Source organism: Schistocerca nitens, chromosome 7 (assembly GCF_023898315.1).
Source record: "Schistocerca nitens isolate TAMUIC-IGC-003100 chromosome 7, iqSchNite1.1, whole genome shotgun sequence".
Lineage (NCBI taxonomy): Eukaryota > Metazoa > Arthropoda > Insecta > Orthoptera > Acrididae > Schistocerca > Schistocerca nitens.
This window is the reverse complement of record NC_064620.1, coordinates 633,136,084-633,158,906: the sequence shown is the minus strand read 5'-3', so window position 1 is coordinate 633,158,906 and position 22,823 is coordinate 633,136,084. Positions and strand designations below refer to the sequence as shown.

General features: G+C 37.8%; 1 protein-coding gene across 1 annotated transcript in view; it reads left to right on the top strand.

The window, feature by feature from the left end:
* Window positions 1-22,823, top strand: part of LOC126194656 (TRAF3-interacting protein 1) — a 260,931-nt gene that overhangs the window by 81,469 nt on the left and 156,639 nt on the right. The window contains exon 4 of the mRNA XM_049932847.1: window positions 8,789-8,887. Coding sequence (XP_049788804.1) covers window positions 8,789-8,887 — 99 coding nt within the window. The remainder of the gene's footprint in view (window positions 1-8,788; window positions 8,888-22,823) is intronic.

Here is a 22,823-nt window from a genome sequence, read left to right as displayed (position 1 = left end):
TTTTGTAGTAGGGTTGATAGGAATGGGTTGTTGAAACAGTCCAGTAGTTGATCTGCAGCTCTCATATTTTACTGGAGTTTCCAATTCTCTTATGTTTTCTGCTGGTTGCCATACAATACACCCTCAAAAACATATGTTTTTCATATTAGGTACATTGTGCTGCCACCGACTGCCAGGTACTGCATATCAGCAACCTCAGTAGTCACTAGACATAATGAGAGAGCAGAATGGGGCACTCTAAGGAACTCACGGACTTCGAATGTGGTCAGGTGTCACTTGTGTCATATGTCTTTATGTGAGATTTCCACACTCCTAAACATACCTATATCGACTGTTTCTGATGTGATAGTGAAGTGGAAACATGAAGGGACACTTACAGCACAAAAGTGTACAGGTTGAGCTTGTCTGTTGACTGACAGAGACCGCTGACAGTTGACAAGGGTCATAATGTGTAATAGGCAGACATGTATCCAGACCATCACACAGGAATTCCAAACTGCATCAGGATTCACTGCAAGTACTATGACATTTAGATGGGAGGTGAGAAAACTTGGATTTCATGGTTGATCAGCTGCTCATAAGCCACACATCACGCTGGTAAATGCCAAACGATGCCTTGCTTGGTGTAAGGAATGTAAACATTGGACAATTGAACAGTGGAAAAATGTTGTGTGGAATGATGGATCACGATGTGCGAGTGACCATCTGATGGTAGGATGTGGGTAAGGCAAATGCCCAGTGAACGTCATCTGCCAGCGTGTGTAGTGCCAACAGTAAAATTTGGTGGTGGTGGTGTTGTGGTGTGGTCATGTTTTTCATGGAGGGTGCTTCCACCCCTTGTTGTTTTGCATGGCACTATCACAGCACAGGCTTACATTGATGTTTTAAGCACCTTCTTGTTTCCCACTACTGAAGAGCAATTCAGGAATGGCAGTTGCATCTTTCAACACGATCGAGCACTTGTTCATAATGCATGGTTTGTGGCGGAGTGGTTACATGACAGTAACATCCCTGTACTGGGCTGGCCTGCACAGAGTCCTGAACTGAATCCTGTAGAACACCAACTTCGTGCCAGGACTCACCGACCAACGTTGATACCTCCTCTCAGTGCAGCACTCCATGAAGAATGGGCTGCCATTCCCCAGGAACTCTTCCAGCACCTGGTTGAACGTATACCTGTGAGAGTGGAAGCTGTCATTCAGGCTAAGTGTGGGCCAACGCCATACTGAATTTCAGCATTACCGATGGAGGGTCCCACATACTTGTGAGTCATTTTCAGCCAGGTGTCCAGATACTTTTGATTACATAGTTATTTCCTATAACATACTATCCTAATCTCTTCTAATTGATAGACTACATAGGCGAAAAATTTTGGCTGGATATTTTCATGAGTGCGTCTCACAAGAGACTCTGAACAAATTGTTACAGTAAAATCTAAACATCAGTTGTCTTTTCGGTGATGATTTGTTTGAAGTCATGGAGGTCACATGTGCTCCATGCCCTTCACTCATGGCCTCACAGAGTATACAACTCCACCCAGCAGATAGAAGCAACTGTCTGTGTCCCTCTTTGCTGATAACACGGGATTGGTACAACTCGGATCTGCTCAAGGCATCAAAAACCTCCTGAAAGTGGGGTGCTTCCTACTTACTAACTATGTTAACCTGCAAACATCTTTCACTGGCCACTAAAGATCAATGAAGTGAAACATCTCATTCTACCTGAGATGAGATTTCGTGCTCATAAACTTAGTTCTACAAGGTTTAATGTATTGAAAATAAACATCATTTTTTAGTTATGCAATGTTATTACTTTACAAAATACTTCTGCTGTTTGCACTTCATGTCCCTCTGGGGCTACTAAAGTTTCATTCAGTTCAGTTCATATTTCACCAACTACTTCATGTCATATGTTTACCAAACACAAAATCTATTTTCAGTCCAGGCCCCTATGGTATTCACATATAGTTTCTTTCATTGCAGTCTTTGCCTATCATGGGGATAATTTAAACTTCACTCCTTAATTCGGACATTTTAATTTTGAGTTTATACTTTAGTATTCTCCTTCTGTTCCTATTATCTGGATTACATGATCTCGTCTTCATTTAGCTTTGGGTATTCCTATAAGCATAAACGTTTTTGTAGGTTTCTCAAGATATCACACATAACCAATTATCTTGTTTTATTTTCTGCACGTAGATGACTTGGTTTACTATCATCTTCTCCTCACTTCTGGTCTTGGTGAAGGTATCTTTGTTATGTGTATTTGCAAATTAAATTATTTCACTTAATTCATTTAGCTATGGAGATACTTCTGATATTGGAACCAACAGTCCATTTACCCATTTCCAATCTCAGGTACTTGGATCCTTAAACCGTGGTGGAAGCATACTCAAAATTTATGACACCTAATTAGCCAGATCCAGACCACATTATTCTAGTCTGGAGAATGCTTCTTTAATGTGAACATAATTCCTGTGCACATTTACACATTATTCTCTGGGCAGATACTTTTCAGTTACATTTCCAGCTGAGACGCCAGTGTCCCTTTACAACTCTCCCTTCATGAAAGTGGTAAAGGTCCATCCTTTCAAGAATCCACCCAACCTAAGGTGTAAGTTATCCCTTCCACAGGTCAGCTTACCTTTATCCTCCTAACATGTTGCCTTCAGGTACACTGCAACATGGTTTTTAAAAATTCCTGTATGAAGTATCTTATCTTGCAGACACTCTCATCAGTAGAAGGAATTACTTCTTCTATGTTTGACTCTGGTGATCATTACCTTGTGTATATTCCCACCTTCCTCAGGTCTTACATTAATATCTACACCTCTTAACAGTTCTGTGCCAATATTGCACCTAAATTGTGTATATTAATCATTTTCATATACTTCAGCTTTATTCTACTTGCTCCGCTTTGTTATAAGTATGTTTAGCTTATTCTATAATCAATGTATCTGAATTTCTTTTTGATCCTCTCCCTATTCTTAATATACTATATATTGTTGGCCATCTTATAGGTACCTATCAAGATGAATACTAAGTGGTACCTGTAAGTGTCTCGTAATCCTTATAATATTTATACTACAAAGTATATTTACTTAATTACTCATCAGTTCTCATGTATATTAATTTTTAACCTCATACTTTAATAAATATAGTTCAATTTTTCATATTAGTGATTTTATTTCTGCATTAGAATACTCTCTCTATGACAGGAGCATTCTGTTTTATTGATTCTGTTTCTCAGACACCAAATTAATTGATATGCACATGTTCATCTGTCACCTTCTCAGCCAACATGCTATACATGCTAAGAGGTGCTTAGCACTCTTCTTCTCATGCATTTAAAAGATAACTGATATATCAAACCTATACATTCAAAATATTGCACATAAGTACCAAAATAATACAATATTCATACAAAATATACAAAAGATAGATTCAAAATGAATCATATGTTTTAACTATTATAAATGCCAGTAACTTCTAGACACCGTATCAGTATTTGAGTAACTATGTCTACTCTCATATACTACATGTATATTTATATGATATGTGCTGTTCCATATACGTAATTCTAGGATAGGATAGTGAGAGATAAATTTTTTCAACAGATTATAGGACAGAAAAAGAGTGAAGAAATTGTTCCACAGAAACATAAATGACAGAATAGTTAACTTGGAATCTGATAGATGTCTCTCTGCCGAACTTTCTCAGGATGGATGTTCCCCTGAACAATTTAATTGTTTTATCATATCTATGTTATATAGACCTTTATCTTGGCCTTTCATAGGTTCTATAAGATATACAGCCTTTGGGTGTGATATATTCACAATCCTTTGTAGACCACAATACTTTGGAAAACATATACTAGTTTCCTTTTTTATAATGGAATTGTGACGATGTTCTTGAACAAGAACAAACTCAAAAATATCAAACATTGGAGTATGAGCACCACTATTAAATTCATGAATCCTCATATCTGCATGTCTGTGTAAATGCTGTTCTACTGTCTTAAGTATGTTATCTAAATTTTCTTTGGATAAAGATGATCACTTAAATAATTTCAATAATGATTTCTCAACAAAGGTTCTATTCGTGGTTTTTGCTGGAGGTAATCCAGCAGCTATGTGTGGTAATTTGTTTATTATCACCTAATATTGAATGGAAGCAGCACTACACAGGCATGGTTTGCAGGTGCAGACGTAAATACTGGTGCCAAAACTTCTGCACTAGTAAAAAAAAAGGGGGGGGGGCAGAAGATGAGTCACCTTTTTTTAAAATTATATCACCCACCGAAGGAAATAGAAATTCAGTATTACTCATCTTCAGATGTAGCAGCCTTTTACATAAATACCAACAATCCTTTTACAATGATTGTAAGAGTAGGTAAGCTGTAGATCATTCTGATTTCATATACTGTTTCATCGAATTTTGTGAAGTGATGATGTTAAAGTACCATAATGAAACGTTTTCATTTAAGTGCCAAATCAGGAAGGAAGTTAATTCTTTTTGCTGTAGGTCTGTGATACGGGATTGAAAAGAGCAATTCCCATTATGGCAATTGGGAAGAGACAAATTATTTGAATGTTCCAGTAGCAGGAAAGCCTTTAGTGGGCCAAAATATGGCCAATATCATTCTCTTTAAGTAATTTTAAACTAGTTTGTTAAGGAACAGTATCAGAAACGGTAGCCTGTGAGCAGCGAAATTAAAAAAATTAAGTTTCACGAAATTGGTCAAGTGCAAAAAAATTGAAATTTTTAAGGCTAGCCACAACTGGATTTTTCTTTTTTTGAAGCTCTGAGGTTTTTCACTTCGGAAGTGAACTTCAATTGTGCAGAAGCTAAAAAAAAAATTACAAAGAAAAAGTTATGAAATTTCAGTGCTTTATCAGGTGGCACACTGAAAACTAATACCTTCTTGGCCAGATAGGGAATACTGACCCACATATTTTGACATGCCATTGAATTATGTGGTTGATGCCAAAGGAAAGATAGATAAAAGTATTCTTACATTAGGGGGTGAAAAACAGCAGGTGGTCATCATGCTTATGTGCACTACAAGTGGACATAAATTACGCCATTTATATTTTTCAAGTCAAAGACTGTATCAGAATCGGAAATGCTTCCAAAAACTGTAATTTTATGAACAAATGAAAGTGGGTGGTTTTCAGAGGAAGTTATGCTGGAATGGATTAGGCTTGCATTTAATTGTCATCCTGGCCCAATGCTCAGTTTACGCAGGTTGTTGGTGTTAGATGAAAACACAGGTCATACAACAATTAGAAAGCAGAATGTGCTTGACACTAATTCCAGGTGGGATGACATCAATTCTTCAACCACTTGATGTTTGTCTGAATAAACCATTCAAGGTCAAGCTTAAATGCATGTATACAGACTGGCTTTCGAAAACTGACAGACAGCTGACACCAACATGACATATAAAACACAGAAGTCTGCAAGTGCCAATGAGTTGGTGGTGCAGGGAAGTGTGTTCCTAATCAGACTGTGCAACAGGCAGCGCTGTATGAAGAATCGAGCAGCAAGGAATCTAGTGATAGTGATTCAGAATTGTCTAATTGATATTTTAAAAATTTCATAAAATTTGTATTATGAATCTAATAACATTTTGTTTTATATTTCTGACTGATTTTCATTCTATTCTGTAAGTGTTGCTACTCATACATTTGAAGACTTCACTAAAAATCTACTACAAAAAGCTGATTGGTAAGCCTGTGTTTAAAATTTATGTCAGTATGGCTGACACTGCATCTTGGATGTTTTCCTACCAGTGATGAGAGAGTTGCTATGAATCGTGAATTACATACTCTCTTTGCCATAATAATAATACAAATGATAACATTACACCATGTATTTTTCCGTGTTAGCTGTTGCCTCATTTAAATCCTACCCATCAAACAAACTCGAGTGAGACAAAGGCAAATGCGTAAGATTATACATATCATGTAATGTTTATATTCATATAATTGTTATGCTGAATAGTGATACAGTGAGAAATGAAGCACAGAACAGATTTCTAGCATTGATTTTTAAATCTTCTACAGCTATAAATTCTGTCCAGATTCGTCATGTGGTTCTAATTGTTTGAAAGAGTAAATTAATCTACAAAATAACCTTGTTTAAGCTTGACTGCTAAGCTTACGACTCGAACCCAACCATTGTAGCTGCATATCTTCATCCATTCTACCTAATTTGTATCTCATGTTAAAATGAACCAACTTTGTTTTGATTTTGAAGTGCGTTTATAACTTTTTTCCCCCTTGAGTTTTGGGTCTCATTTTTCAGGTGTGGCTTAGATTTGCATGCAGCTTAGATTCGGATAAATACACTATTCTGCGTATGCTGTATCATTCTACTTACAGTGTTTATAGACAGTGAAAGGCTTACCGTACCTTTTCTGGCACAGGAAATTTCAAATCAGTGTACACTGTACTGCAAAGTGAAAATTCATTCTGGAAACAATCCCCTAGGCTGTAGAGGGCATTTCTCCACAATATCCCTTCCTCCAGGAAGGATTCCTGACGGAATGTCACATGAAAATCCCACGACATCGTATATGGAGTGTCTGGTACCCTAGACACTGTAAATTCCTGCACAGCCTTCCCTATGGTGAAGAAATAACTGACCAGTCCAGTTCATCGTAGGTGGTTAGAAATATGGAACTTAATTTCCCAAGCATATGGCAGCCCCTACATGTATACAATTAGCCTGATGAGTACATGCTTGTGCATTGTGTAATTTGATGTGTCACAGAGTTATTCTTCATGCAAATCAATGCTGTCCACAATGTTCCTTGACCTCTGAAGTTGGTTGGGTTCTACAAGGTTTTCTCTGGTCTCACTAAACCAGGTTTTCATGTTCTGTTAAAGACTGCTTCAATATTCTACAAATAAGGTACATAATTGTAACTGCACTGTTCACAGTTCAACACTTTGTATTGTACCTCTTTTACATGTTGACAGTCGACTGACACTGTCAGTGTGGTACTACTATTCACTAACATTATTATGAGGGCATGTTAAAAAGTAATGCCTCTGCATATTTTATGTGAAAGCTCTTGAAGCTTTTTAAATAAAACAAACTTTATTAATGTTCTACATCTTAATTCTTTGTGTCTTCATATTTATTTGAATTGGAATGAAAGTAAATGTAATCTAATCTAATCGGCATAATAAAGTACGAAAAGTTCTGGTCGAAAATTATGAATTATTTAGGAATAAAGAAGATGACTCACCGAAAGGCAGACAGGCACACAAACAAAAGGTACGGAACTTGGCTAGCTTTCAGAACACACTGCCTTTTTCGAGCTGTAAGAAAACACCACACACACACACACACTCTCTCTCTCTCTCTCTCTCTCTCTCTCTCTCTCTCTCTCTCTCTCTTTTGCATGCACAAGCCTGTACCCCTATATTGTGCTCAGTCAACTGAGGTACATGTGTAGGGGTACGTGTGTGTGTGTGTGTGTGTGTGTGTGTGTGTGCGCGCGCACGTGTGCGCACATCCATGTTTTTCCTACAGCTAAAAAATGGAAGTGCATTCCGAAAGCTAGCCAAGCTCCATACCTTTTGTTTGTGTGCCTATCAATGATACAGTATTTCTGGCTTTCAGTGAGTCGTCTCCTTTAGTTCTAAATAACTTGCACTTCTCAGCATTGTCACCCTGATGATGAACACATTTCTGCCAATGAGAGACCAGATGGAGCCACAGCCTCAATACAGCTTGCACTCTTCATCACTATCAAAATGAAGCCCTTTAACGTGTTCTTCAAGTTTTGGAAACAGATGAAAATCAGATGGAGCACGATCATTGACAGTGAGCCCAGGGCGTGGGATTGTTGCTGATGTTGCAACACTTGTGGGTGGCCTTACATTGTCATGCTGAAGGAGAGTGCTCCAATGGGTTGATGAACTCTTCGAATTCGTGCTTCCAGTTTTCTTAACTATTTCTCATGCACTGACTTAGTTACATTACATACTGGCATGTTAAACACTACAATCTGGAGCCCTCTGGCAATAAAGAATTGCAACTTGTGTCAGTGAAGTAGTAAAGCTGACTGAGTAATATGCATGACATGTAATACCTCAACTGATATTGAGAACAGAATTAAAAATTCGAAGGCACTACTTTTCAGTATGCGCTCATATAATTCAAACAGGTGGAATAATGTCATATAGTTTTCTGAACAGTTCCTGACCCCCGTTAATCTTTTTAATTCACCTAAGTCACTGCACTGATAGTGTTATTGATAAACAGCAATACTCTACTGTGCTTATAGAAGCCATAATTGGGCCACAGTCAAATGTACCATTAAAATGTGCCTTCCTGTTCCTGCACTCTACCATCACACCAATGACACGATGACAACTAGAATCCTGTGTCCTGTGCAGCATTAGTTTGTGACTGAGTCTCTCTCTCTATCTCTCTCTCTCTCTCTCTCTCTCTCTCTCTCTCTCTCTCTCACACACACACACACACACACACACACACACACACACACACATGACACATTTTTCTAGCTTGAGTGCTTGTCAGTTTGCATAAACTGGAAAAAGACCCAACATTTGCAGAAAAATTGGTAAAAGTTTATCTTCTGTTCTTTGGTACTGTGTGCTACATGTCAGTGATATGTAGGTGAGTTTTTGCCTTTTCTCATTATTATTTCTGTGGAGGAATTTTTTTAATCCATGAATTAGAAGTCTGATTGGGACTTTGTACTAGCTGAAAGAAATTGCTTGTCTTTAACTCCATTGCAATCATTACAGTTTTCTGGGGAGGAAACAGGGTCCCAGCAGCATGCTGACCCTCCGAAGGCTGCAAAGAAGGATAAGGAGTCACACAGCAAAGCATCTTCCAAGAATGTGGTAAGTAGAATGTTAGTATTCCTTCTGTCATTTTATTGGGATGAATTGTCATGATGAGGGTAATGAAATGCTATTCCTTTATTCTGCATTGCTGTTTATTGTCTGCATGAATAATGCTGTTCTAAACTGCTTCCAAATAGATAACTTCAACCAGACCTTTTTTTTTTTTTAATTTCACTGGTTCATAGAGGTATACAGACATGTTATGCTTCTGCTGCTTTGTCAATTTATTCTACATACATAAACCAAATTTAGGTGAATTATATAACATGTTATGAGATTTTTAAAACACCTCTCTATCTTCTTCTCTGAAATCAGGTCATAATCTCTATTTAGGATCTCAACTACAACTTAGTTATATACCAATAAATGTCATTAACTGATAATGTTTATGTTGGTGGACACTTTGGGATGAAAAGAAGATAGTAATAAAATTAAACACAAGGAAAAGTCTTTCAGAATAAGCTGCTGGGTAGGTCAACATGGAATTTGACTGATTGTTTTTATCAATTCCTGGGTATAACTTAGGTCTTGAGTTGTTACTCCTGTATCTCTCTATATAAGTTAATTGTAGCTTTGCTTTAATGTAAAGTTCTCAAGTGAGGCTATCAGTTTAATTTAATGGAAACTGACAGCGCTGAAACTCTTCAGCAAAAAGGCAGTCATCGTCAGATAGAGCGACGTATCATTTAGATGGTGGGAATATGGTCTTAATAACGTACCTCTATTTTGTGTGGGTTGACCGCAGAGTATGCTCAGTAAAAGTATAGATATTTACTAACATCGACCTCCTTCAATCAATATTATTAAGTGGGTGCTGTATCTTACAAAATTGAAGCCTGACAGCATCATTGATCAGAGATGAATGACTGAATCATTTGCAGTAGTTTCTTATACATTATAAGTGCTAGACCTATTAAAGCAATCAGCATCTAATCTTAGAGCCACAATTTACTGTGAGCAGTGACAAATTAATGACTGAATGCAGTGCATGTTCTGCCATTATGTCTCTTCATGATGATCTGCCGACTTTGCTGTCTCAGCCAAAGCAATTTGAAATTGTCAGTTAATACACAATCATGTAAGTATCCACACTAAGAAAACTTATGATAAGAATAATAACAGTAGATTTTTGTACATTTGTTTCATATTTAATTCTAAGAACAAAACCAGCAAACATCTATACACTTACAATATTTATCTACTCTCTAAGCAGACTGAGGAAGAAGACATGAAAAATATGCAGAGCCACACACTTACCAAAAGACAAGAGAAAAACAACTCATACATTTGGTTTGTCTCAGGCTGATTTTATATTGTTGATTTTTGTGGAATATACCATTCAATTACTTTTATATTAGATGGCTGTTGATGTAGGAATATTTACACAAAATCTTCATGTATTCAAAGAAAATAAAGCACACACATGTGAGAAACAGGTTCGAACTGAACATTAAATGAAAAATAAAGCTTTTATGTAAAGTAATACATCAGCTTCAGTTGGATTGGTGTCAATGTCGCTATCCCATTCCATTACACATTGTAACACCCCTGTTATATCCTTTATTGGTCTTTGTGTGATTACCGAAGCCGCCAAACAATTAATTATTATAATTATATGACTGTGTGCTTAATGGATGGAAGGCTATCAGTTTTTCTGCTGTGGTTTTGGGGGTATTTCAACCGAGTGAGGCTGTTCTGAGACGGAATAGTTAATGATTGAAAGCTTGTGTATTATTAAAGACCATGAAGGTTGTGATGTACAAACTGATATGTATTTTCTACTAACACACAAATTCTGAGTCAGCTGCTACCTTCGCCTTACACGTTTAATTATGGTTATATCTTTTATTGATTGCTGATTTTAAGTACTTCGTCACACGCAATGGTGATGGTTAACATTCACAACAATCCTCACTGCAATCCATGGTTGTTGCTGGCCAATGCGGTTGACGCGAAACACGTAATTTGGCACTTGTCGCTTTTGGTTTTATATCACTCGCGAATCAGTACCAACGAGGGTCAACCCCACGATGATCAGGGGGACGCACTCATTTGTCATACTCTGGTGAATTTACCGTTTACTACTCACTCGACCATCATTCTTGTCCTGTCTCTCCAGTACTACTGCTCACTCAATGTTAATCTCACTGCCTCCTGCAGCGCTCAACAATCGACTCCTGCCTAGTATTGACATGGGTGTCGGATGCTAGCATCTATGTTTGTGGCATCACTGATCCCTTACAACACGTGCCTCATATTCTGCCAGCACACCTACAAGTCCTTTCCTCTTCTCTACTTATTTCCTCTCTGTTCCCCTCTCCCCCTCCCCCTCTCTCCCCTACTCCCTCCTCCAACCACAACCTCCCAACATTGCACTTAGCAGCCTTATGCTCCAACACTATCTCTCTCTCCACACTGCTCCCACAGGCAGCAGTAGCATCTTCCCCCACACCGGACTTGCTATCCTGCCCCATCCCTGCCCTGCCTCCTTAACCCCACTCCCCACCTCAGCTAAATTGCTGCTCAAGTCAAACACGGTCACAGTCAGTTCTTATCATGCGGAGTCATTGGCCATGTGTATATGTGTTGTTATTCTGTGAATGTGTAGGCATTCTAATTCTGCCTGCCTGTGACGCAGTGCCACCTCTATATGGTGAGTAGCAATCTATTCATTCCATATTCTTCTTTTACACTATTGTTGATTGCACAACAGAGGTCAGTGACTGAGCCCGTGGAGTGAGCACTAACAGGAGGAGTGAACACTAGCAGTATTTTAAGTACAAACTTTGAGAGCAGCATGCGAAGTGCGAGTAACAGACTTGTCAGAGCTTACTGAGGCTGGCAACAAGGAGTGATGTGGAGTTGGCATCCCAGTGATGTGACTGAGAACTTCCTCTGAATACAAAGACATGGGTTTCTAAAGTATTGTGTTGGCACACTATTTCTTCCTTCCTGTAGTCAGCCCACCAACCCACTGGCACTTAACATGCTTCAACAAATGTGATGGATTGCTCTGCACCTCCAGGACTCCTCTGGCCAACCACATTCAGATCCCTCCCCTCTTCCTACTCCATAGGTAGGGAGTTATCTGGACTTTACATTTACAAACTCCAAGTTTGGTAGCAACAGCATTCAGCTGAAAGCTAAATGTCATTGCTCTTCCTCTTAGCAACAAAATAGTTTTTTATGTCACTTGGCATCACCCAGAGGCCTTTTGTCAGTAGGGACCTTCTTGTAGCACTCTGACCAGTGTAAACTGACTGATGTTGTGTTTCTCAAGGGCAAGTATGAGGCTTGCTGCATCTGATAAAGATTTGCCATTTTGTGACCATTTTCTACTGTGATGCCTTCCAACAGTGTCTAGGTGGTGGATGGAGTTACTTGTTAATTCTCTGAAGTGAAACTTTTCCCAGTAGGACACTTTTGCCTGCTGTTTTCATTGTGTCTGATTTCCTGTCTTGGAGTGACCTTGCTGATTTCCAGTAGCCTTAATTTTAACAATGTGTTAGTCCTTACATCATCAATATTTGCCACCTGCCCCATGGGAAAAATTTGTTGTCAGTCACTTGACAAATTTGTATTTGTAACCTGCCTTCTGTTGTGATAAACATCTTAGTTCTAAAAATGACATTATATACATTCTTGACTATTCACTTTAGTTTGTTTTACATTTTGCTTCCTGAAGTTCATTTTGAACTGCACTTTTGCACACATATAAACATCAATATAAAACAGTGTTTAACATTGTAGGAAAAGATAGATTGCTACTTACTGTAAGGAAGACATGTCATGTTGCACACAGGCAGAATTAAAAGACACTTACATAAAGATTTCAGCCACAGCCTTCATGAATAAAAGAGAGACATATACCATTCACACACACAAACCAGCACATCTCACACACACATGCGACCGCCGACTCCTGCATGTTGGGCTGGAATACCAAGTGTTTCATTTTTCACTGTGCTTTACAGCTTCATAGAAAAATCAGTTTAAATCATTGATTAAATAACTTTGGTTTTTCACGTTACAGGTACGTAATATACATAATAAAGATAAAGGTAGACTTTTTTGGTTATGGTACATATACACATAATATTCACCTGTTTATTTTTCTGTGCATTATATGTATATAAACACTTCAATACAGAACATCATAAATCATCGTTACAAAAAGAACACACAAGATTCTTGTTTACATTTTTCTTATCTGATTCACGATAGTAATTTCTTACATACCAAGGGAGTTTTGCAGTGCCTTCATTATCTTTTATTTCTGTGTGGAGCTGGTACTGGAAATGAGACTCTATCCTCATTGTGTTCAAAAGTAATTGAACTTACTTCTCACTTGTCACTATTTCCTATACTTGACTAAAGAGGTCACTACTATGGCTTATGAAACAAGGCACAATCAAGATTACATGTTACCTTGCCACAGCCTAACATTATTTGAAAATACTCCATATTACATGGCTTTGAAGCTTAGCATAAAAGGTGTTGATGGACTGCAAGCTAGAACCCATAGATGCAAACACTGAAAAATATTTAAAAAGCAAATGCTACTACAGTAAGGATATAATTTTATAAACGAGGAAGACAAGTAAGAGATATTACATTTGTTCCCCCACCCCCTACATTATGCTCTGTGTACGCCTATGTTCCCTTTTAATGGAGGTGGTTGTTGTTGTTGTTGTTGTTGTTGTGGTCTTCAGTCCTGAGACTGTGTCAATACTTATATACTATGTATCGTGTAAACTATGTATCTAAATATCTAAAAAGAAAGATGATGAGACTTACCAAACAAAAGCGCTGGCAGGTCGATAGACACACAAACAAACACAAATATACACACAAAATTCAAGCTTTCGCAACAAACTGTTGCCTCATCAGGAAAGAGGGAAGGAGAGGGAAAGACGAAAGGATGTGGGTTTTAAGGGAGAGGGTAAGGAGTCATTCCAATCCCGGGAGCGGAAAGACTTACCTTAGGGGGAAAAAAGGACAGGTATACACTCGCACACACACACATATCCATCCACACATACAGACACAAGCAGACATTAAAATATGTATGCGCATATTTATAAACTAGAGAAACAAACATGAAAAATACTTTAAAATAATGATTTTAAACCACTGTGGAAATTTTAAGGAACAGGAATAAATCTAACGTGTAATTCTTTTATGTTGCAGTGTGCGTCGTATAACATCCATATGCTTTATTTTACTATATCTTGTTTTAAGGTATACTTAGGTAAGCATAGAATTATTCACTGATGAGCCACCAATGTTTGAATCAAATGATTGTATATAACATGTCATATGACAATAATATTATTCTATTATAATACATATCATCTCTGATCTTTCATGTGTTTACTATGGTCATCCTCATGCACACTCTGCCACAAAGATCATTGCCCATGCCTTTCCACATGTACTTAAAACAACCTCTAAAATACTTGCAATATCTGCACAAACAACACATGAACATAGAAGTAAGCATAGAACAAATAATGATGCCACAGTATTTCTGAGAAATTATGGTGCTCTTGGAAAGCTATTTTCTCTTCTATTTCCGCTATTTTGTGACCTGATACTTTAAGGTCATTGACATTTTTATTACATGTTTAAAAGCAGGTCTAACCTTAACTCAGAAATTTTCCACTTTTTCTTATTTACAGTACAAGAATCAATCTCCATGTTTAAAGCTGGCACTACATCTTCAATGTTCAAAATAATTCTTATTATTTGTTCAGACTGTATCAACACCTGTGCTCTATACCCTTTACATTTTCCATAAAATGTTAGTTTCTCTGTACATTTGACCAGTACATCTACAATCCAGGAGAAGATAGGTTGCTAGACTGTCAACTCCAGCGTCTCGGGGCAGAGATAGTTGCTAGAGTTGGCGTTTGTGTGTGTGTGTATGTGTGTGTGTGTGTGTGTGTGTGTGTGTGTGTGTAACAGATGAATGCTGTGGCTGAAAGGTAGATGTGAGTGTCTTTTAATTGTGCCTGTCTGCAACTTGATGTGTCTTCTTTACAGTAAGTAGCAATCTACCTTTTCCTACACTGTTAATATTCCTACCTGGAGTTTCCATTGTTTGACCAGTAAATCTGTTGGCTTGTTGTCATTACACAAAGTTGTCGAGCCTTCATCTTCTAAAGCAATGAATAACCATTGGTTCTGACTCAGTGGAGTCCAAATACTATCATTTAGTTTCACAGACTGCTTAATACAATCATTGAGAATTCCCTCACTGGTTGCAGCATCCTAGCTTCACACATTTCATGATCATACATGGACATTAAAACAAACATTTGCTTACAAATTTTCTGAATGCGTTATATCTCTTCATACAGCATTCGGTCATTTCTCAGTTTTGAATAGTGCCGCTCGGATTCATCGAGTAACAAATAAGCTTTCTCTTGCTGTTTGTACATAAATAAATTTTGATTTCCATCAGCTTCAGAAGGTGGTGGTAATACTCTGTACAAATTAAACAACTCATTTTCTACTAATGAGACATTCAGTGCATAGCTTCATATATAGCCAGACATAAATGCATCAACATCAATCAGGAGTAACAACTGGTCTACACTCTGTTCCGTGAGAGCAGTTAAGAACTCCCATCCCATATTAAATGCATGTATTTATCTAATTGTACTGGATTAATTATATGCGTTTCCTGTAGTCCTTTCTGAACATTTACTGTGGCAAAAATTAAAATCTTGTACTATCTTTCGAGCTCAGTGTAAATCAGTACCTACTGTATTAACTATTTATTAACAGTACTGATCATAGCTAAGTCCGATCAATACTATTAGCATATTCATTCATGTATCAAATGAACTTTTCCATGTTTTTGACATTTATTTCCTTGTTACATGCAAGACTAGCTACTGTGTGACTGAAACTTGTCAAAGTTGCTTTTACTACTGTTACGTGCTCTTTGGTCAACTGAAGTTATTTTATCTGTTCATTTTCAATTAAATCAGTCTTTGATTTGAAATAGAAGGCATCCCGTTTATCTAATGTACCAAACAATATTTAACTAATTCTGCCCACAAAATTTAAGAGACCTCGTTTCCTCTGTGCCTCACTTAGCTAGTTAGTTAGTAGCATGTGCCATGGCTTATTTTGCACAATAGATCATAATGATGTGGAATGAGTCATTATACATTCACATTGCAAGTTAAATTGTACATACACTTACATTCTAAACATTTCTGTCTCCCTTTTTTACAAAAAGAAAAAAAAGGTGTACAGATTTGAGTTAGTAATTCCTACCCACCACTGTTTACACATTACAATAACAGAAGTTCTTTTGTGAATAGGTGGAGTTATTAAGGAGAAGCTTTCTCAGTTTGTTATCTAATTTTACTTTGGTGTGTGTCAGACATTTTATATCACTGGGTAAATGATCAAAAATTTTTGTTGTTGCATTGTGCACCACTTTTTGTGCTTAAGACAACCTTAAATGGAGTAATGAATGTCATTTTCCTTCTGGTATTGTAATTATGTATCTCATGATTCCTCTTGAACTGTAGTGGATTACTTACAACAAATTTCATGAGGGAATAAATATACTGTGAAGCAGTAAGTAAGAATGACCAACTCCTTAAACAGATGTCTACAAGATGATTGTGGGTGAGCATCACATTTTACCCTCACAGCACATTTCTTTCTTAAATATGAATTGCCACAGGACATTATTCCACGTGGCTGGCCAGAGTGGCTGTGCGGTTCTGGGTGCTACAGTCTGGAGCCGAGCGACCGCTACGGTCGCAGGTTCGAATCCTGCCTCGGGCATGGATGTGTGTGATGTCCTTAGGTTAGCTAGGTTTAATTAGTTCTAAGTTCTACGTGACTGATGACCTTAGAAGTTATGTCGCATAGTGCTCAGAGCCATTATTCCACATGACATTATTGAACGAAAATATGCAAAATATGTCAAGTTAATGATTTGTCTCTCCCCAAAATTTGCACCTTCTCCAAAGGTCTCTTTAATTTTCCTGTAGGCAGTATCTATCTTACCCCTAGTGAGATAAGCCTCTACATCCTTACATTTGTCCTCTAACCATCCCAGCTTAGCCGTTTTGCACTTCCTGTCGATATCATTTTTGAGACGTTTGTATTCCTTTTGGCCTGCTTCATTTACTGCATTTTTATATTTTCTCTGTTCATCAATTATAGTCAATATCTCCTCTGTTACCCAAGGATTTCTATTAGCCCTCATCTTTTTACCTACTTGATCCTCTGCTAACTTCATTATTTCATTTCTCAAAGCTACCCATTTTTCTTTTCCTGTATTTGTTTCCCCCAATTCTTGTCAATCGTTCCCTAATGCTCTCACTGAAGCTCTCTACAACCTCTGGTTCTTTCAGTTTATCCAAATCCCATCTCCTCAAATTCCCACCTATTTGCAGTTTCTTCAGTTTTAACTTACAGTTCATAAACAATAGATTTTGGTTAGAGTCCACATCGGCCCATGGGAATGTCTTACAATTTAAAACCTGGTTCCTGGATCTCTGTCTTACCATTATATAATCTGTCTGAGACCTTCCAATATCTCTCTTTCATGATTCTTGAACGAAGATATGCTCTGTGCAAAGTTCTACCAGGCGGCTTCCTCTTTCATTCCTTATTCCCATTCCATATTCACCTACTATGTTTCCTTCTCTTCCTTTTCCTACTATGAAGTTCCAGTCACCCATGACTCTTAAATTTTCGTCTCCCTTCACTATCTGAATAATTTCTTTTATCTCATCATACATTTCATCAATCTCTTCGTCATCTGTGGAGCTAGTTCGCATATAAACTAGTACTACTGTGGTAGGCGTGGGCTTTGTGTCTATCTTGGCCACAATAATGCATTAACTGTGCTGTTTGTAGTAGCTTACCCACATTCCTATTTTCCTATTCATTATTAAACCTACTCCTGCATTACCCCTATTTGATTTTGTATTTATAACGCTGTATTCACATGACCAGAAGTCTTGTTCCTCCTACCACTGAACTTCACTAGTTCTCAGTATATCTAACGTTAACCTATCGATTTCCCTTTTTAAATTTTCTAACCTACGTGCCCGATTAAGGGATCTGACATTCCATGCTCTGATCCGCAGAACGCCAGTTTTCTTTCTCCTGATAACAACATCCTCCTGAGTAGTCCCCGCCCGGAGATCTGAATGGGGGACTATTTTACCTCCACAATATTTTACCCAAGAGGACGCCATCATCATTTAACCATACAGTAAAGCTGCATGCTCTTGGGAAAAATTAAGGCTCTAGTTTCCCCATGCTTTCAGCCGTTTGCAGTACCAGCACAGCAAGGCTTTTGGTTAGTGTTACAAGGCCAGATCATCCAGACTGTTGCCCCTGCAACTACTGAAAAGGCTGCTGCCCCTCTTCAGGAACCACACGTTTGTCTGGCCTCTCAACGGTTACCCCTCTGTTGTGGTTGCACCTATGGTACGGCTATCTGTATCGCTGAGGCACGCAAGGCTCCCCACCAACAGCAAGGTCCGTGGTTCATGGGGGGGCACATCTCTCTTATCACCCTTCTTAAAGGGTTTAACAATGGCATGTTTCAGTCACACTGAAAAATATCTCGAGTTAATGATGCCTTATGTATTTCAGATAGGAGTGGATGTATTACAAGGGAACATATTTTTAGTACTCTTTTGGAATCACCATCGAAACTAGATGAGCTTTTATTTTCGAGAGAATGTATAATTTTCTTAATTTCTGAAGAAGAAGTTGGTGATCAATTCATATGATTTAATTTTATGAAAGTTACATTTTCAACATACTGGTGTGATTTTGCTTTTGAACTGTTTGTTTCAATGCTTTCTGCTATATTTCAAAAAAAATTATTAAATGCTTTTGCTACCTGTGCCTCATCGTTTATAGCCCTTTATTTAGTTCAATAGTGCTGCTGTGTTGTTCTGTGGCTGGTTGTCCTGTCTCTGACTTCAATATATTCCGTATTGCCTTAACTCTGTTGTCAGAAGTACTGATTTCTGACATGTGCATTTTCTTCGATTTTGTAGTAATCTTTGTTAGTAATTTTTTGTAGCATGCAACTACTGCAGGGTCCCTACTTGTTCTTGCCAAAAGATATATTTCCCTTTGCCTTGCACAAGATACTTTAATCACTCTAGTGATCCATGGTTTCTTACCTGGCTGTTTAGTGTCATTTCTGAATAGTTTATGCAGAAACCTATTTTCAAATAATGATACAAATTTAACATGGGATAGATTAAATTTCATGTTCGTATTTGGTTCATTATAAAGTACATCCCATGTCATCCTCTGTAAACTATTCTTAAAAATGTTTGCCCTGCACTCAATAATTATCCTATCGGATTTCCACTGATGAATATCCATACTGTAAAATACTGTGTTATTTATACTAACTAACTGTGCATCATTATCAGAGAGAGCATTTGTTACTAGATAGACAGTTATTTTCGTAATTTGTGCTTCATCAAATAAAGCATTACCAATTAGGGTCCTATTGTCTTTATCCACACTTGTTGGAAACTTAATTACTGAGATCAAATTGTGGGAGCCAAATAAGGTTTCCAGATTGTTTTTCCTATCAGACTCCTTTAGAAAATCTATATTGAAGTCACGACAGACTATTAATTGTTTGCTGCTGTCTGACAGATAGCACAATAAGGAATCCAGATTCTTCATAAATAGCTCAAAATTTCCCAGTGGGGATCTGTATACTGTTACAATTAAAAGTGAACTTTTTTTCAGCGTTAATTCAAAAGCATACACTTCTATGTGCTGATCACAAGAAAATCTACTTGTCTCAATGTTTTTGAACTTGTGTTCTAACAGTGTAGGAAAAGATAGATTGCTACTCACCTTGAAGAAGACTTGTCGTGTTGCAGACAGGCACAATTAAAAAGACACTCACATGTAGCTTTCAGCCACAGCTTTCATCAGTAAAGACACACACCCACACACACACACACACACACACACACACAAAGTAAGCAAGCACACCTCACACACACACACACACACACACACACACACACACACGACCACCAACTCCACCATCACCTTGGATTCTGTTCCTTCCTGGAATTTTCATTCTTTGAACCTGTGTTGTGTCTTAACGTATGTAACAACTCCTCCTTTACCTATGTTATTTCTGCATGAGTAAGCTGCAATAGTTTAATCTTGTACATGTAACCCTGTGGTTATGTGGTGCTCAGACAGGCACAGGACCTCTATCTTGTGAGAGCTCTCTAAATTTTACTAACAGACAAGAAGCCCTTTTACTTTGCTACTCAGTCCTCTTAATATTTTAATGAAATATACTAACCTTACTTTTCTGTGCATTATTAAGCATTTTGTGGGGCTATTCTGTTATTTTCACTTCTTTCAAAAAAGGGTGCCTGAATCCTGATCATAACCTAGAAAAGATGCCTCTCTGACACCAGTCTTGTTAATTGTTCAGTTAGACCTTGTGATTTCTGGATCTTTTTGACAAGCCATTCTAAGACTTGCTGTACACCTGTACTCTCCTGATTACTTGTTCCCAAGCTTGCAAATTTCTGTTTACAATATCCTACAGATAAATGCGTGAATCTTTCTGTGTCATCAGCATTTTCGTGAAGATCTCCCTGATTAATACAGCTAATGATTTTCCACATCTCATGGTAGATTTGTACCTTGCCAGTACTATCATTATATAAGCCAGATGATGAAGGGAACTTCTCTCTGATAAAATCTCGAAATTGTGTGTATTGCTGCAATACAGCTCACCAGTCCGACACTCCTGTCAGATTCCTCATCAGAAATTCAAGAAAAAGTTCCCTTTCAGTTGAACTTCTTTAACATATTGGTATGCTCCATTAGAAATTTGCTTCTCTTTAAACGAATGAGCACACTTGGGCCACTTGTCCTCCACTACTACTGTGTATGGACCATGCCAGTGCATGTCTAGCTCACAGCTTCTGCCCCTTCTGATGCTTCCATCATACAGTGGAAATTGATCACCTGTTTTAAAATCTTTTGGATTCTGGTCTCCAATGAGTGTGTCATGGTATTCTCACAAAAATTTTACCTTTTTCTTCAGCAGTTACCTATTGCTGTTCATCTTCCTCATTTTAATTTTCCCAATTTTCTGTATCAGATGACTGTCCTTACCTTATCCACAACAACACATCTGCTGCACAGTTGTTCTGGTGTTTTTTTTTTAATACAATTTAATTGTCATTCTCCTATAATTTCAATCTGAACTTCATTAAATGCGAGGACAGATTGCTAATATTACTGGTCGACTGCAATGGTTTATGATCTGTAGAAATGGAAGAATTATGACCAAATACAAATGGTTTGAAATGTTTGAGCACCCAAGCTACAGTCAATAACTCTCCCTCAATGGTGCTATTATTTCACTCTGCATTGTTCTGAGTTCTGGACGACCTATCTCCCCTCGGTGAAGAGCCGATCCAATAGCATCGTGGCTCAGGTCAGTCGTGATAATAATCTTCTTTGAAAAATCTGGTTACTGCAAAATAGGGGGATTGAGCGGCTTCTCTTGTGGCATTTGGAACCCACCTTCTTGCTTGGCACCCCGTTTATACCACCTTTCTTCAACAGCTCGTGTAGTGGTTTTGCCAATTTGCTAAGGTCACTTAGGAAACACCTGTAGTTTTGTCATATTGGGCTGGGGATAGTCTGCCACTGCTTTTAACTTGTCTGGGTCTGGCTTGAACCTACCCTCAGTTAAGACCTGTCCCAGATATGTTACCTCTTTCCTTAACAATTCACATTTATCCATCTGTAACTTTAAATTGTGTTGCCTTAGCCTCTCGAAAGCCTCACCCAAACAGGCATTTTGTTCTTCCTGAGATGGACCAAAAATTGCTACATTATCTAAATAAATAAACTTTTTTCATACTGTAAACCACGTAGAATTTAATTTTTGATATGTGGAGGGTACAGATTGAAGTCCCATTGGTATTCTTTTATATGTATAATGGGTACAAGGTGTAGTAAAAGCTGTAAGTTCTCTTTCCTTTTCATGTAAAAACACCTGATAATATCCCTTAGCCAAACCAAGCATTGAAAAATATGTTACCTTACCTAATCTGCCCAAAATTTCATCAAAACATGGAAGTGGGAAGACTGTGTTGACAGTAATGTCATTTAGTTTTCTGTAATCAATTCATTACTTTTTCCCAGATGCATCCATATTTTAGAGACTCTTGGTTAACGGAAAGTTCTAGGCGCTTGTTGAAGGTACTATTATATTGTCCCCAACATCTGATTTACATCCTTTTGTAATGCTTCCTTCTGTGCTTCTGGTATTCTGTAAGGATGAGAGCAAATTACTGGTCCCTCTGCTTCAGAAATCAATTATGTTTGATGCTGAATTGAGTCTGTATGTGTCAACCTATCCCCTGGTGAATGAAAGATAACATTATACGCTGTTTTTCAATGGCATTTGAATGAGCTAACCTCACGTTTTCTTTTAATAAACTGACTTTTGGTTTTTTCTCAATTGACACCTTGTCTACCTTGCACACGTGGACTTGGGTCGAATGGCGGAATGTCTTCCACTTTAATGCGAGGCATGTTAATAGAAATGGTATCCTCTCATGTATTTAACATGCTAATTAAAGAAGAGCTTTTTCATACTTTCACCAGCACCTGTGGTATGTAGGTACGCACCTTCCTGCATCTCTTGTTTTTCAGCAGTGCACTTTCTTAGGCTAGTATCTGCAGTCTTTGCCCTCAAAATCCTCTCCTCATAAGGATCTAACTTTATTCTAGCCATCTGGCCCACCTTAGTTCTGTAGCATCTGTTTCCTATCAGTTACACAGCTGTTTGTTTACTGTGCCATTTCTTCAGTGTAATTTGATTTACTGGCTCTTCTGAGCTACTCAGAGAACTGCGAAG